Raw genomic sequence first — 14530 nt, forward strand, 5'->3', positions numbered from 1 at the left:
GTTTTGTACATACTTACCTGGCAGATATATACGATTGATGGCCCACCCAACCTCCCCTCAGGAGACAGGTGGAAGAGAAAATCTGGTTCTAGAACGGTAATCGTTCCTATTCCTGCCACCCAGCGGCAGGGGCGGTAGATCACCTGACCTACCTGCAGCGTGTGCCGCGAAATTCGAATTTCTGTCGGGGACGACGGAGTCTATAGCTAAGTATATATCTGCCAGGTAAGTATGTACAAAACTTTATTGTATCTTAACAATATCATTTTTCAGCTAAACTAGGTTAATTTGAGAAATTTACCGAAACGACAGAAATTTCATTGTCTTTTGTTTATATTTTCACCCATTTCCCTAGGGGGCTGGTAGTAAATGTGGCATCATGCAGAACTTCCATCATGTTTTGAGTAGTACCAGTCCCTCGTGGATGAATGTAGGGATGTAAACCAAAGACGGTACATTCCTCGTTACTTTGGTAAATTGCTCAACTTACCGTACATCGTGTATCTAGTGAAAATGATTATATTAACAAAGGATATCTACATGCAGCCTTCTACTTTACATTTACCCCAAAAACTGATTAGGAAGCTAATGTCATTGGTATTTGATAGGGTGTAGTACACAGCAATAGGCTTAGCAGTGTAACAAAAAGCGCTACCATGCCCAGCCTGTGGTAGCCAATTTTTCACAGGATGACCAAAGCAACTTCATAGACTCTTGTCCAGAATAATGCAGTTTTCATTGCACAAATTTATTAATCAGTATTCGGGAGGAAAACCACTGATATAGGCTACAATGAGTTTTGTTTTTGTTCTTGATAAAACACTTGTTTTTCCTTCTAGACCAAACGACAATTTATCCAGTCATTCTTCAAAACATATGCATCAGCTCTAGCTTCCATCCTGGTCACCCCACAACCATCTTAACAAAGATTAAGCATTCAAAATCTAACCTAACCTCACAGCTCACCCAAGCACTATGGTTAGGCTTGGGTTCACACCTTGTTTCCTTTTAAACTGTTTTAACTGTACATTCTTGACCAAAAATTATTGTGGTAACATTCTTAGCCTTGGTGCTTATTGCCTAGCTCATCTTTCGGTTAACACTTCCTCCCCTACGTTAAATCACCAAAGTCAAACTCCTTTAGTAGGAGTACTTGTCAAATACATTAAGTAGGCTCACATAGACCTAGTGTAAGCATAAGACTAGCTTAATATGTAAATTATAAAGATTTATTAAAGGTTACCAGTGAGCATGAAAGATAAGGAAGAGGTCATATCACAGCCTTTTTTCCAGTGCTTGGTCTTCAAGACCTAAATTTCATAATCAAATCAAATCATATCACAGGTTTTGATGTATACTGTACTTGGGGATTTGAGGATTAGCAAAATATGTTGATAAAGAAAAAGAAGCCTAACTGTTGGTTATGTTTTGAAAGGTATAGTATATCATTTTCTTCAGTATCCAAGATAGATATTGTACTATTACTTTTACCTTTTTCCCAATCCTTTGGGTAGTGGGATGAATTTACATAAAGCCAAATTGTTGGTTGTGAGATATTTAAAATATAGTATTTTTAAGGGTTTAAGGCTTTAAATTCTTGTTCCAAACAATTTTTACTGGGCTTAAAGGTATTTTGTCGTTTAATATTATGTTAATTTAAATGTTATGTAACAAAAATATATAAACTAAATATATATGTGTATATATCTCTCTCTTTTTCAGAGAATCTGTATTTTAGTCAGTGATGCTTGAACTGCTGTTTACATAGTTCAGTTCGGCTCAGGAATCATCATGCCAGAAATTGTTCTCCATGGAGTTCCTGTTCGATTTCCCTTTGAACCTTACGAGGTTCAAAAAGCATACATGTCCAAAGTTATTGAGTGTTTGCAAACGGTATGTTGTGCTTCACTACTTTTCATAAGAATGAGGTTTGGTGTTTAATGTTCATGTGTCTATTTATCAAGCTTAACTTAAAAGTATCTCTGGGAGATTTCAGTTATACCTGATATTTATTTATGCCAAGTAAAGCTCACTTTATTTGAAAAACAATATTAACATATTCTTGATAAATGTCTTTTGCACAATAGTACCCATCCTCATCTTGGTTATGTATACTAGCCTTCATTGTTAAAGTATACTCCTATTCAGGGTAGTTGTTTTCCATTTCATTTGTAGCCCAATTCTGTCTGCCTTTTGTTCTATCTTTCATAATTAACACAAGTTTTTATAGCATTGACTTTACAAAGCTATGCAGTAGTTTTATTAAAACATTAGACAATTTTCAAGATGTTGACAAATCAGATTGTTATAGTTATTTTCCTTATGAAGAAGACTATCAGCATTTAATTTTACAAATCTTGTGTGTTCTGTTACTTCAAGTATGCAGCTTCTTAGTCTGATTTAAGGAAACGTATTAAAGACTATTTCAACCATTTACCACATTTATTTTCTCAGGGAGAAAATGGCATTTTGGAGTCACCCACAGGCACTGGTAAAACCCTGTGTCTCTTATGTTCGACGTTAGGATGGCTGGAGATTAAGAAAGCAGAGCACAAGGCCCGTATTCAAAACGTCGTGGGAGAGGACAGCCCAGAATTCTTCAATGCCCTCAGTACTCAGTTAGTGGCTGGTGCAGGACAAGCATGGGCCAACAAAAGTGGTTAGTTACGTTATGAATTTATGTTCATTGTGAGATACCTTACGCATTTTCCCACATTCTTGAGTTATTATAACTACCTCTGACTTGGAAGACAGTTTAAGATGAAGAAAACAATGTAATTAGTAACTTTAATCACAAAGAAGGTGGATATTAATGCACAGCTCTTGTATAATATTATTATTATTAAGAAAATTAGCCCTATCTTATGGAACAAGCCCACGTGGGCCATTGACTCAAAATTCAAGCTTTTAAAGAATACGGTGTTCATTTGAAAGACGTAACAGAAGGTAATACAAAATATACAGAGAGAAGAGATCAGTTATTTGACAAAGGAAAAATAAATTACCAAATTGATAAGTAAATAGATGTGAATAGAGAAAAACGTATTGTTGGTTAGTTGTTTTTGTGAATATTTGGGCTGTTTGAGTTTGAATTCACAGTACTTTGTTTTTAGGTTCATGTTTAGCCACTGTACCTCAAAGATAGTTCATTATTACTTTGTAAATTAGCAGTACAATAGTGTTTTCAGTACAAAACAAATTTTGAATGGAATTAGGAATGAAAACCAATGCTCAAATACTTCTATTTTAGGTATCTTTAAGACTGGTGTAGTTCTCATAAGTCTAAGTATTTTATATGCTTCTTTTCAGCTCCTCCAAAAATTAGGTGTAGTTCTCATAAGTCTAAGTATTTTATATGCTTCTTTTCAGCTCCTCCAAAAATTATCTATTCTTCGCGAACACATTCCCAGCTCACCCAGGCGGTGAATGAGCTGAAACGCACAACTTACAGCTATTTGAAGGTAAAATCTTTTAAATTGCTATACTCACTCAGTGATGTTCTGCTGCAGTTTAGAATCATAAACAATTGACATTATAGTATTTTTAGGGGCCTAAGTGCAGTTCTCATGTTTTATATAAGGTAATATATTAGTATAAACTAATGTGCAATGTAATTAAGTTCGTAGTTCTTTTATTCATGGGTTTATTTGTAATTTTTTTGTTATGGAAGGCTATTGAATAATATGTCATCTATATATAGTAAGAATATTTTATTTTAATAAATTAAAAATCTGTTTAGCTTTTCATTATCATGAGTAATTTGTTTAGCCATTGTGGTGTTTAACAATATTTTCAGAATAATATATTCTGAAAATACTTATATTGGATAATAAGATGGCTTCATATTTCTATTGCAGATAGGTATTCCAGCAGTAAATGTCTCCATAGCGGGTTATTGCCACCATTTCAACTCACATGGTGCACTGTAGGCAATACTTAATCTTTCAGCCTCTAGCTACAACCCCTTTCATTCCTGTTACTGTACTTCTATTCATATCACCTTCCATAATTTTTTTCCACCCTCATCTAACAATTGTTTTCTAGTGCAACTGTGAGGTTTTCCTCCTGCTACACCTTCAATACTTTCTTTACTCACAATTTCCTTTTCATCACTGAATGACTTTGTTTGCCCCAGCACTTGGCCTTTGGCCTAGTTTGTATATTCCAATTCCTATAGCAATGGTACTACTTGTGCTTGCAGGTGGCAGTGTTAGGCTCCCGAGACCAGATGTGCGTCCACCCGGAAGTTTCGAAGGAGACGAACAATAATACCAAGGTTCACATGTGCCAGATAAGAGTCAAAGCCAAGAACTGTTACTTCAGCAATCAGGTAGCTATGCGAAGATATGCCATTATTATTTAAAATAATTTTAAATTATAGAATTAATTTCCATCCCTCTGAATCTTTACTGATTTACTGATTATAATTATTATATTATTATTATCATCATCATCATCACTATCGTCGTTGTTATATATTGTTATTCAGGAGATGAACCCCGTATTCATATAGAACTAGCCCACAGAGTCGATTGACTTAAATTCAGGCTTCCAAAGAATATTGTGTTCATTTGAAAGGAATAACAGAAGGTAATAGGAAATACAGAAAGAAGAGATCAGTTATTAATAAAAAATTAAATTAATAAACTGGGTAGAAATGTAAATAAATGATTAAAGTACAAGGAGTAATGCATTGTATCTTTACTTGAATTTTTGATGTTCTAATCCAACTGCTTTGAATGTGTTGGATGAGGGACCACATTTTGATAGGAATGCCACAATACTATAGTAATACTAATCTGTTTTCCAATTGGTCATACTTTTTTGACCCATGAGTATCAATGAATATCCCACATGACCCAATCTCAGTATGTCAAAAAAAATAAAAAAAAGCACTTGAAGTTAAAGTCATTTTATATGTATATGTCTGATCTTAAACCAAGAGGAAATCTTGCTTAAGTTTTAGAAACAAATCCCCAAAAGAAATTTTACCAAAATCCTCAACATTTTCTGTCTAACCAGATGTAACATTTTTAAGAAGTGATTTATGTAATAGAATCTGATACATTCAATTACAACAATCCTTTTTGCCAATCCTGTGAGAATTGAAAATGTTATGACTGTGAAACTGAAAGTGGAAGGCACTGATCATGTGATGTGTGTAAGGTACAGTCTTTCTATAAGGACAATTTTGCATCTTTTAATCAGACGCTGATGATGCTATATTTAGCGATGTTAGTTTTACCTTTCATGCTTGCGTAATTTTACGTATATTGATGTTTTGGAATTCTAGTCACATCATTTCCTTGTTTTTTTTATTCCTAAGCAAGTCATTTTGCCTCTAACCTAACCTAAGGTATCCTTAATTAATGGAGGGAATGACTTTGATCCAACATGACTGTCTCCCTTTTTTCTGAAGAGTTTTGTGCATATTTTACAATTTTTCAGGTTGACGTGAAGAAGGATGACCCAGACGTGAGACAGAATGTGCTAGATATCGAGGATTTAGTCAAACTAGGAAAAAAGAAGGCATTTTGTCCTTACTACATGGCACGAGAACTGAAAACAGATGCTGACATCATATTCATGCCTTACAACTATCTTCTGGACCCCAAAAGTAGGAAAGCTCATAACATTGAATTACAGGTATGTATAAATGTATTTTTTTCACCTGTGAAATCTTTTAACTTTTTGTAATATAGTTGGAGTGAAACTTTCAATTTTTTGTAATATAGTTGGAATGAAATCTTTAACTTTTTGTAATATAGTTGGTTGACCTGTAAATGCTTAGATAATTATACATATTGAACTGTAGAAATGTACTTAGTTGAAAACTTGAACACCCTACATACCAAGTATTTAGTCCATTTTGTTCATGTGCGCAGAAACGAAATTCATTCTAGGTTCCTTGTTTGTAATACCTTTTTAGGGTCATTCTATATTTAAGTGTGATGCCCACCCAAGGAAATGCCTTTCAGTGTCAGGTTTGACATAGTTTGCTGCTGCAAAATAATTCATATTTCTTTACTAGTTTTGCCAACCCATATGTTTTGGTTTTAAATTAGGAGAAAAGTTTTATTCTTGTTCATACCTTCCGAGTATTATTGTGACAGGAATCGGTATCCTATGAATTTCCTTCCTTCAACAAAACTGTAAAAGAATAGGGACTGGGGAAAACTAACTGGATACCTTGTTTTACTCTCAGGGAAATATAGTGATATTTGATGAAGCTCATAATGTAGAGAAAACATGTGAGGAAGCTGCATCCCTGCAGTTGAAGTCTACTGATTTAGCACTTTGCATCGATGAAGTAACTCAGGTGAGTTATGAATAGTAGAGGGTGCATGTTTATAAACATTGAGAAACATTAAAAAATATATAGTAGTGTAACTTTTTTATTTTTATAAGATTAAGTCATTTTGACCCCTTAGCGGGGATATTGCCATCAGTGTGCCTCATGTAGTGTATTGTAAAACTTATTAATATTGTTTGCTCCGTTCATTTAGCTCCTAGCTGCATACACTTTTTAGCCTCTTACTCTACCTTGCTGTCCTGCTATTCCAACTCCCCTCTTCATTGTTTAAAGCGCTGATTGGCTGAAGGTGACCTGGTGCTTGGTTTGATAGCCCAATTTTCAAACCATTTTGGACAGTTCTATGAGATTGTAGAATTCTAATTTGGTTTCTGGTTAAGCCTTAACAGGTATTGTTATAATGAAAGGAATATACAAATTCATTTAAAATCATTTTTCAGGTAATGAAGAAACTTCAGGAAATGAGCGAAGGAGTCTCAGTTGCGGCCAATGATCCGGGCCAAGGTCTGCCTGAAGATTTCAGCCCTGATGATTTGTACACATTAAAAGCGCTCTTCCTGGAGCTGGAGAAGGTATTGTATCTCTCTCTCTCTCTCTCTCTCTTTTATTCCCATTTTTTAAACAGTGGTTAAAATATATTGCAAAAGCAAATATTGTAGATACGTATTCATATACCCAGTGTTAAATCTTATGCCACACTATTGAAACTGGTAGAGTTTATTCTTCCTGTAACTTCAAGAAAATGTAAAAGTAATTGGAGTTATCTCATAAATAACCGGGAGGGCGAAGATGCATGTCAAGGTTTTACCACTGGTACATCCAAACCTTAGTGCAGTTCTCTTATTATAATTGAACTGTATTTGTTAATGGACTAGCAAGATGAAACCCATTTACAGATCTCTTAGAAAATTTGTCATATATCCCCATGGGGCTACTGCCTTTAATGTTCATCACATGGTACTTTCAGAGTAGCAGTTAATCCCTGTACTCGAATCAGTCCCATGTCTTCATCTGTGCCTTTTCTCCATGATTTTCTGAGTCTTCAGAAAATCATGCTCCATTCCCCTTCTTATCATGTGGCCAAATTATCTCAGTACTACTTCAGATCATTGGTTCTGGACACCATATCTCTTGTCAGGAACTTCCTCATATATGATATGTTTTTTTGCAGACATAAATTTGGCATTTTATAATCGCATCTCAGAATTTCAGCAATTTTCTTTGTCATACTTGTATTGCTACTCTTTGAGATGCCTCACTCCAGAATTATTATCTCTACAAAACTTAATCCTCTGAGCCACCTTTGAGACAGCTCAGTTTTAATTTCTTCAGTGTTATTAAGCAAAATTTATTTTATTTACAGGGAATTGACGAAATCAGGCTTCCAGCTGATGGATCAGGAGCAACGTTTCCTGGGAGTTACATGTTTGAACTCTTGGAAAAGGCAGAAATTACCCCACACAAAAAGACCGTCATTTTAGAAATTCTTGACAAGTTGGTAAGTTTTTTCTTTTTTTTTTTTTACTTCATAAAGCAAGAGTGCTCATTGAAATGGGTAAAATTTTTCAAAATTTACCCATACTTGCTATTAGTGAAACTTAACAATTGATATAGTAGGTATAACTAGCATGTGTATACTTGCTATAGCCTGAATTTCATCAAAAAGGGGTATTTAAGCATCTGTCTGCGAACAGTGACCTCTCATTTCATTTCCTTTTGTTAATCATGGACGATTAGGCATATGCATAATCCTTAACAAAACTGGTATTTGGCTGTTCTGTTCTAAGTAGGAGTTGCATATCACTTCATTACATTTTTCTTTAATTTTCGTTTCCAGATATTGTATCTTACAACCACCAGTGCGTCTCCATTCCAGCGTAAGGGTGCCGGCCTTCAGAAATTCTCCGATCTCATCAAAATTGTATTCAGTAAGGACAAGTATTCTCTGCAACATATGAACTTTGTGAAGCAGTGTTACAAGGTAAGAGTTCGTGCTTGTGTAAATAGACCGGAAGAGCCCGGTTGCACTCAAGGTCGTATTTTAGTGTTGAAATCAGATTTCTCTTGAGTCTTACCAACACAGTGGAAGGGTTGTTGGGCCCAAAATCTTTGTTACTTCTACTGCTTTTGTTTTAAGAGTCTTTGGGGACATACAAATTGTTGAATTACTCATGCTATAATGTTTTGAGAGGCTGATTCAATTTGGGGGCATACAATAATCAATTTGCTGAATTACTCATGCCATTATGTTTGAGAGGCTGATTCAAGTCTTGCTGTTGGTGATGACCCATTACTTGGTTGAACTACACACTGGCATTACCCTTCTCCCAAGTGGTAGCAATTTGACACAAAGTAAGAAATCTGTTTTCTCTATAGATGTTCTATATAAAATATGAATAGGTTATCATGTTGGTAAACTTAATATGTTGTTGCTTTTCTCCTCTGTCCCTGTGATTGTCATGATGGTATATAATATATACTGCTTTTGTTTACCAAAGATAGTACATAAATGAATAACTGTGACAGGGTCATTTTGTCATACCACACTTGAAGTTCAGAAGTCACAAGTAAAATATGAAGGAAGAATCAATAGAACACTGAAATTATTCCATATTCCTTATGTTTGAATGTATAGCATTTTTTTTTTTGTGATGAAGGTCCACGTCAATATAGAGGAAAAAAAGAAGCCTGGAGGACGACCAGATGGTGGCTGGGGCGCAAACAAACCCAACGCGATTGACTCAAAGACTGGACGTGTCATATCCTACTGGTGCTTCAACCCAGGATTTGGGTAAGTGCTTATGAAATCTGGACTAATATTGTCTCCTTGGCAAAGTGTTGAATATGCATTTTTTCAGTTTTTTTAGTTATCTGCATTGACAGTGATTTTGTTCATTAATAAATTAATTCCTATTTTTCTAGTAAATGATCTCTTCTTTCTGTACTTTATTTTACCTTCTGTTACTTCTTTCAAATGAACACCAAATTTGTTGAAAGCTTGAATTTCAAGTCAGTGGCCCCTGTAGGCTTGTTCCATGTGAATAGGGTTCATGATTTGAATAATAATGATAATGATTATAAAAAATCAGCAATCCATCAAGTGTGTGTGTCTTAGACAGACTTGATACTTTACTGAAACAAGAAGTCATTGCTATTACTGTATCATTGTCAGTGTAGATCAGTAAAGAAAAAATAGAAAAATGCATATTCAGCACTTTGCCAATAAAGGCTCATAGTAGGACCATGTGCATGATTTTAAAAGATTTTTTGTAGAGATGGGAAGTGAAAGTTTGTTCCGACACGGCATACAAAACTTCGGTCCTTTTACAATAGGAAGGTACTAGCGGCAGCTGGATAGGTCGTAAGCTTTCGAACAAGGGGTTCGGTAGTTAACTGCTTGTCCGACAGGCGCGCGCGCGCGACTGGGAGGTAAACAAATCACTTTTGCTTTCAGCCTCACAGCGAGTGGACGTGTGTGTTCTACGCTCTCTGCCTGCTTCTCGTCGTTTGCTTTCCCGTGGTTGTATGGTTGTGTTTGTGTTTGAGTGAACATTGTAAGTACAATCATTCCTTTTTTCATCATTATTATTACAATTGTGATCAATTATGGAGTCTCCACGCCCCGCTACCCTCCGGAGATTGTGCCCGGGTACCGAAGGGCGTAAATGCGGTAAGTTCCGCTCCTTCCCCAGAAAATTGATCCCCATATTTTGTGCGCTCGGTGTCGGGCGCGAATGTACCCGAGCCGAGCCCTGTGAAGTATGTATGTCTTGGTCGGAGGCGCAGTGGGGCTTGTACGAAGGTAGGAAGAAGCGAAGGCCTACAAAGGAGTCGTCGGAGAGCTCTCCCGCGACTCCTTTGGTTACGGACACTTCGTCTTCTTTCCTGCCGCCCGCTCAGCTCCCACGTTTGGCGCCTTCCCCTGCGGGGGGTGGGGGGGGGTTCTAGGTCCTTCTCCTCACCCGATCTGTCGAGTGTGGAGGAGGGCGCGAGATACCCCGACGTTGAGTTGTACTCTGGGTCCTCTATCCGTTCGTCTACTTCGCACGGACGAGTAGAGGATCCTGCTAATCACCCGACCTTTGTTTCCTCAGGTGCTGTTGCTGCGAAGGACGACCTCGGACAGGTGTGGGCATCGTTGGGTCTGCAGGGCGTGCCGAGTGTCCAGGGGCTGCTCTACCATCTCGCTGGCTCTGTGGCGGTCACGCACGCTACGGTGACGACCACTACCACGACCCTGTCAACTCCTGGCTATGCTTCACCTCCTCACCTGGTGTATACCCCGCACGCGGTCTCTGTTACACCAACTACATCGGTGCAGGGGCCAATCGCCGTACCACGGGGGAGTGTGATGCCGCCGCCTGGGTTTGCCGTGCTGCCTCGACCGGACTTCGTGTGCCCGAAGAGCTCGCCCCTGGACCTCCCACCAGTACCTAGGATGTCTGTGCCGCTGGTCCGTCCACCTGGTCTGCCTGTACAGCCTGCCGTACCTGCCCAGCCGCTGTTTACTGACGTGATGTTGCCGACCACTGCTGCCGTTCCTGTGTCTGTTCCTACCGTCTCCACTGCTGTTCCTGTGATGCCTGCACCTGCTGACGTTGTTCCTGTTCGTGACGCCGCTGCTCCCGATGCCGATCTGTTCGGACAGGTGCGTCCGGGCCCTGTTGCCCCTGTTGCTTCGGCAACAGCAGCCCCGGCTCCGCCCTGGATGACAGATCTGACATCGGTCCTGAGGAAGCTGACGAAGAAGAAGAGGAAGAGGAGGAAGGTGTCGTCGTCGTCTTCATCGTCTTCTTCGTCGTCGTCGTCGTCTGCCGCCTCTCCCCCTTCATCTTCTAAGGCTTCACCAGCCTAAGAATGAAAAAGAAGGTCGCCTCCTTCCCCCCTAAGAAGTCTCCTTCGGGAGCTTCTAAGGGCCCGTCTCGCTCCGGTGAGACGGGGGGGGGGGTTCTTCCGCGGTCATCCTGCTCCTTCGGGAGCAGGGCCCGTCTCTTCTTCCGCAAGGAAGAAGACTACGGGGACCAGAGGGGTGCCGGCTAACACTGGCACTTCCTCGCCTGCTGTTAGTGGTTCTGCCACGGCAGCAGGATCCGTCTTGGCCTCTCGTTCGCGAGAGGTACCGAGTGTACGGTCGCCCACCAGCGACCGTGCAGCTAGGAACCAGACTGGTGACAGCCGCTCACGTGACTCTCACCAGACCAGCTCTCGCTCTCGCGGCGACCAGCTGGCTACCCGGGCTGACGTGACGGTCCACGACCGGCCAAAGGCTGAGGCTGGGAAGAGGTCCCCCCGTTCGCCGGCACCAGCGACGTGACGTGCCGTGAGGATATGCACCGGTCTCACCGTGACAGTGGAGCTCGCCGGTCGCCTGACCGTCGCTCTCACAGAGAGCGATCGGGTACGGCCACCAGCACCAGCTCTTCTGACACGCGAGACCGGGGCCGCTGTGCTCAGTCCAGCCGTTCTCCACAGCGAGACGGCTCGACCAGGCCTGCAGCTCGATCGCCACAGCGCGGGGTTGACGATGCGCCGTGCAGTCCTCCAAGCCCGCTGGTTCTGCCAGCGAGCGAGGAGGGAGCGTCAGGTCTGCCTCTCCCATACCTTCAACCTCCTCGGGTTACACCGGGAGGAGCGAGGTATTGAGGAGCGATCGTGAGGGGTGCACCCCTCAGGATCCCACCACGACGCCCTACGTACCAGGCACGGTTCTCGGACCGGCCAGGTCGTATGCGCAAGTGGCTGGAGGAGACCGAGAGGGGTCTGTCGCTGTTCCCCCCCTCGAGGGGGAGGATCTCGGGAGCTGCTCCTGTTCGAGGGACTGGATGGTCCTACTCCGCAGGATGCAGTCACTCCTGAGATTCAGAGGAACTTTGCCGAGGTAATTGCGCTGATTCGTCAGCACAACGACCTTGGGGAAGAATCGCCGCTCCCACGTCCCGGCTCGAGTCGTTCTGGGGCCCGAAGAGGGAAGGAACCCAGACCGACGGTGGGGTTGCCGCGATCGGAGCTTGCCGACTCAGTGCTGGACCAGGTAGTCTCTCTTGTCTCCGGACAAGACGGTTCTCTCAAGTCTGGTAGGTCGAGCAAGCTGCTTCCACCTCCTCTACTGCGACAGCTGCATTTCTACGTGCCGTCTGAAGACCGATGCCGCCCCAAACAGGTGAACCCGGAGTTAGCCAGGCTAACGCCGGGTGTGTGTCTGCAGCAGCTCCTGTCAGAGAACCTATGGTTCTCGCAGCAAGAGGCACTCGGCCTGGAATCTACTGCCATGGCAGCTTTCCAGGCCGTCTCCTGGATAGATCTGTGGTCCCTCACAGTATCTAAGGTCGCAGCCAACTCCGGGGGAATTTCTCCCGAAGATGACTCGGCCTTTAGGAGACTTTGCCAGTCTGGAGGAAGAGCCATCTCCTTCCTTGCCCACCAGACGGTAAACCTGTGGGCCAACCTTGTTCTCGGACGTAGGGACGCTGTCCTTACTCGAGTTTCCAGGGCGGCTGGGCGTGAAGCGGCATTGGGACTTCGCAATGGACCGTTACGGAGTTCCACGTCTCTCTTCCCAGGAGAGATGGTGGACGCTGCGGTGGACAGACGGCGCACTGACGACAGTGACCGTCTGGTACACCAGGCAGTTTCGAAGGCTTCTGGGCAGCCTCGAACTGCGCGGCCAAGCCAAAGAGCTCGGCTAGCGCTCCACGGTGGCTAAGACGGTAGTCGCGTCGAAGCCCCGTGGAAAAGACTCTGTCTTCTTCGACTTCTGCAAAGGGGGAGAACCCGAACCACCCTCCTCCCAGCCCTCCTTCTCGCGAGGAGGCTCTGGGAAGAAGTCGAAGAAAGGGGGGAAATGCTAGGGACGGCGTTCCCCCTCACCTGCTGCCGGAAGTGGGGGGGTGCCTGGCCAGCCATTGGGCAACTTGGCAGCGCTACGGCGCCGAGACCTGGATTGTAGATGTCCTTCGGGAGGGATATCTATTACCCTTCAAATCTCGGCCACCCCTCACCTCCAACCCGGTCCAACAGCAGTCGTACGTTCCAGGATCATCGAAGGACGTAGCATTGAGACAGGAGATCAAGACCATGCTGAGCAAACGAGCTGTAGAAATCGTCACGGATCAGTCACCGGGCTTCTACAGTCGACTCTTCCTGGTGGAAAAGTCTTAGGGGGGCTGGCGCCCGGTGATAGATCTCCCCCTCCCCCGGAATCGGGGTTTGTTCGCCAGACCCGGTTTCACGATGGAGACGGCACGCTCCGTGCTCGGACTCCATCAGGGAGAACGATTTCATGCTTTCAGTGGACTTGAAGGATGCGTATTTCCAATACCCATTCATCAGTCCTCCAGAAAGTACCTCCGCTTCATCTCGATCGGGACGACCTTTTGGTATGTACCAATTCAGGGCACTTTGCTTCGGTCTCTCAACCGCCCCACAGGTGTTCACGCGAGTGTTCACTCTGGTGTCTGCTTGGGCCCATTCGCACGGGATACGTATGATGAGGTATCTCGACGATTGGTTAGTCCTGGCGAGCTCCCGCTCGCAGTTGCTACAGGACAGGGATCGACTACTCGAGTTCTGTCGCGATCTGGGGATCGTTGTGAACTTCGAGAAGTCCGATCGAGCCCAAGCAGAGGATGAAGTACCTGGGTAGCTGATCGACACGGTAGCAGGGCGAGTCTTCCCTGCAGACTCGCGGATCAGCAGATTCAGGGAGGCAGCCAACCAGTTCCTGTCTCGGCAGGAACAGGTAGCTCAGCGATGGCAAAGTCGTGATCGGACACCTGTCGTCACTCGAGAAGTTAGTCCTCACGGGCGTCTTCACCTGCGGTCTCTCCAGTGGAGACTAAAGGAGAGTGGGTCCCCACAGGCGACGGATCCCCCAAGCTTTCCAGTGTCGCTGACACCGAGATAAGGCAGACCTAGCATGGTGGCTGGACGACAGGAACCTCTTAAGAGGAGTGCCTCTGCGCACTCCCCCCCCGGACATGCAGCTGTTCTCAGACGCATCGACCGAGGGATGGGAGGGGCGCACACCTGGAGGAGTTGCTGACTTTGGGAGTGTGGGACGAGAACGACAAGCACCTTCACATCAATGTACTGGAACTCAAGGCAGCGTTTCTCGCTCTCCAAGAGTTTCAGGACCGCTTGATGGGACACTCAGTGGTGTTGATGTGCGACAACACCACGGTGGTGGCCTACGTCAACAAACAGGGGGGCCTAGTGTCT

The 14530-nt window shown here is 43.1% G+C and overlaps 1 protein-coding gene across 1 annotated transcript in view; it reads left to right on the plus strand.

Annotated features, from left to right (window-relative positions):
* The first annotated feature begins 372 nt into the window (after nt 1-372).
* Nucleotides 373-14530, plus strand: part of LOC135195568 (regulator of telomere elongation helicase 1 homolog) — a 32805-nt gene continuing 18647 nt past the window's right edge. The window contains 11 exon segments of the mRNA XM_064221861.1: nt 373-472; nt 1723-1893; nt 2455-2659; nt 3370-3461; nt 4202-4330; nt 5449-5646; nt 6206-6319; nt 6754-6885; nt 7677-7811; nt 8151-8294; nt 8971-9104. Of these exon segments, the coding sequence (XP_064077931.1) occupies nt 1792-1893; nt 2455-2659; nt 3370-3461; nt 4202-4330; nt 5449-5646; nt 6206-6319; nt 6754-6885; nt 7677-7811; nt 8151-8294; nt 8971-9104 (1385 nt within the window). The 5' untranslated portion in view covers nt 373-472; nt 1723-1791.

The sequence above is a fragment of the Macrobrachium nipponense genome, chromosome 16 (assembly GCF_015104395.2).
Source record: "Macrobrachium nipponense isolate FS-2020 chromosome 16, ASM1510439v2, whole genome shotgun sequence".
Lineage (NCBI taxonomy): Eukaryota > Metazoa > Arthropoda > Malacostraca > Decapoda > Palaemonidae > Macrobrachium > Macrobrachium nipponense.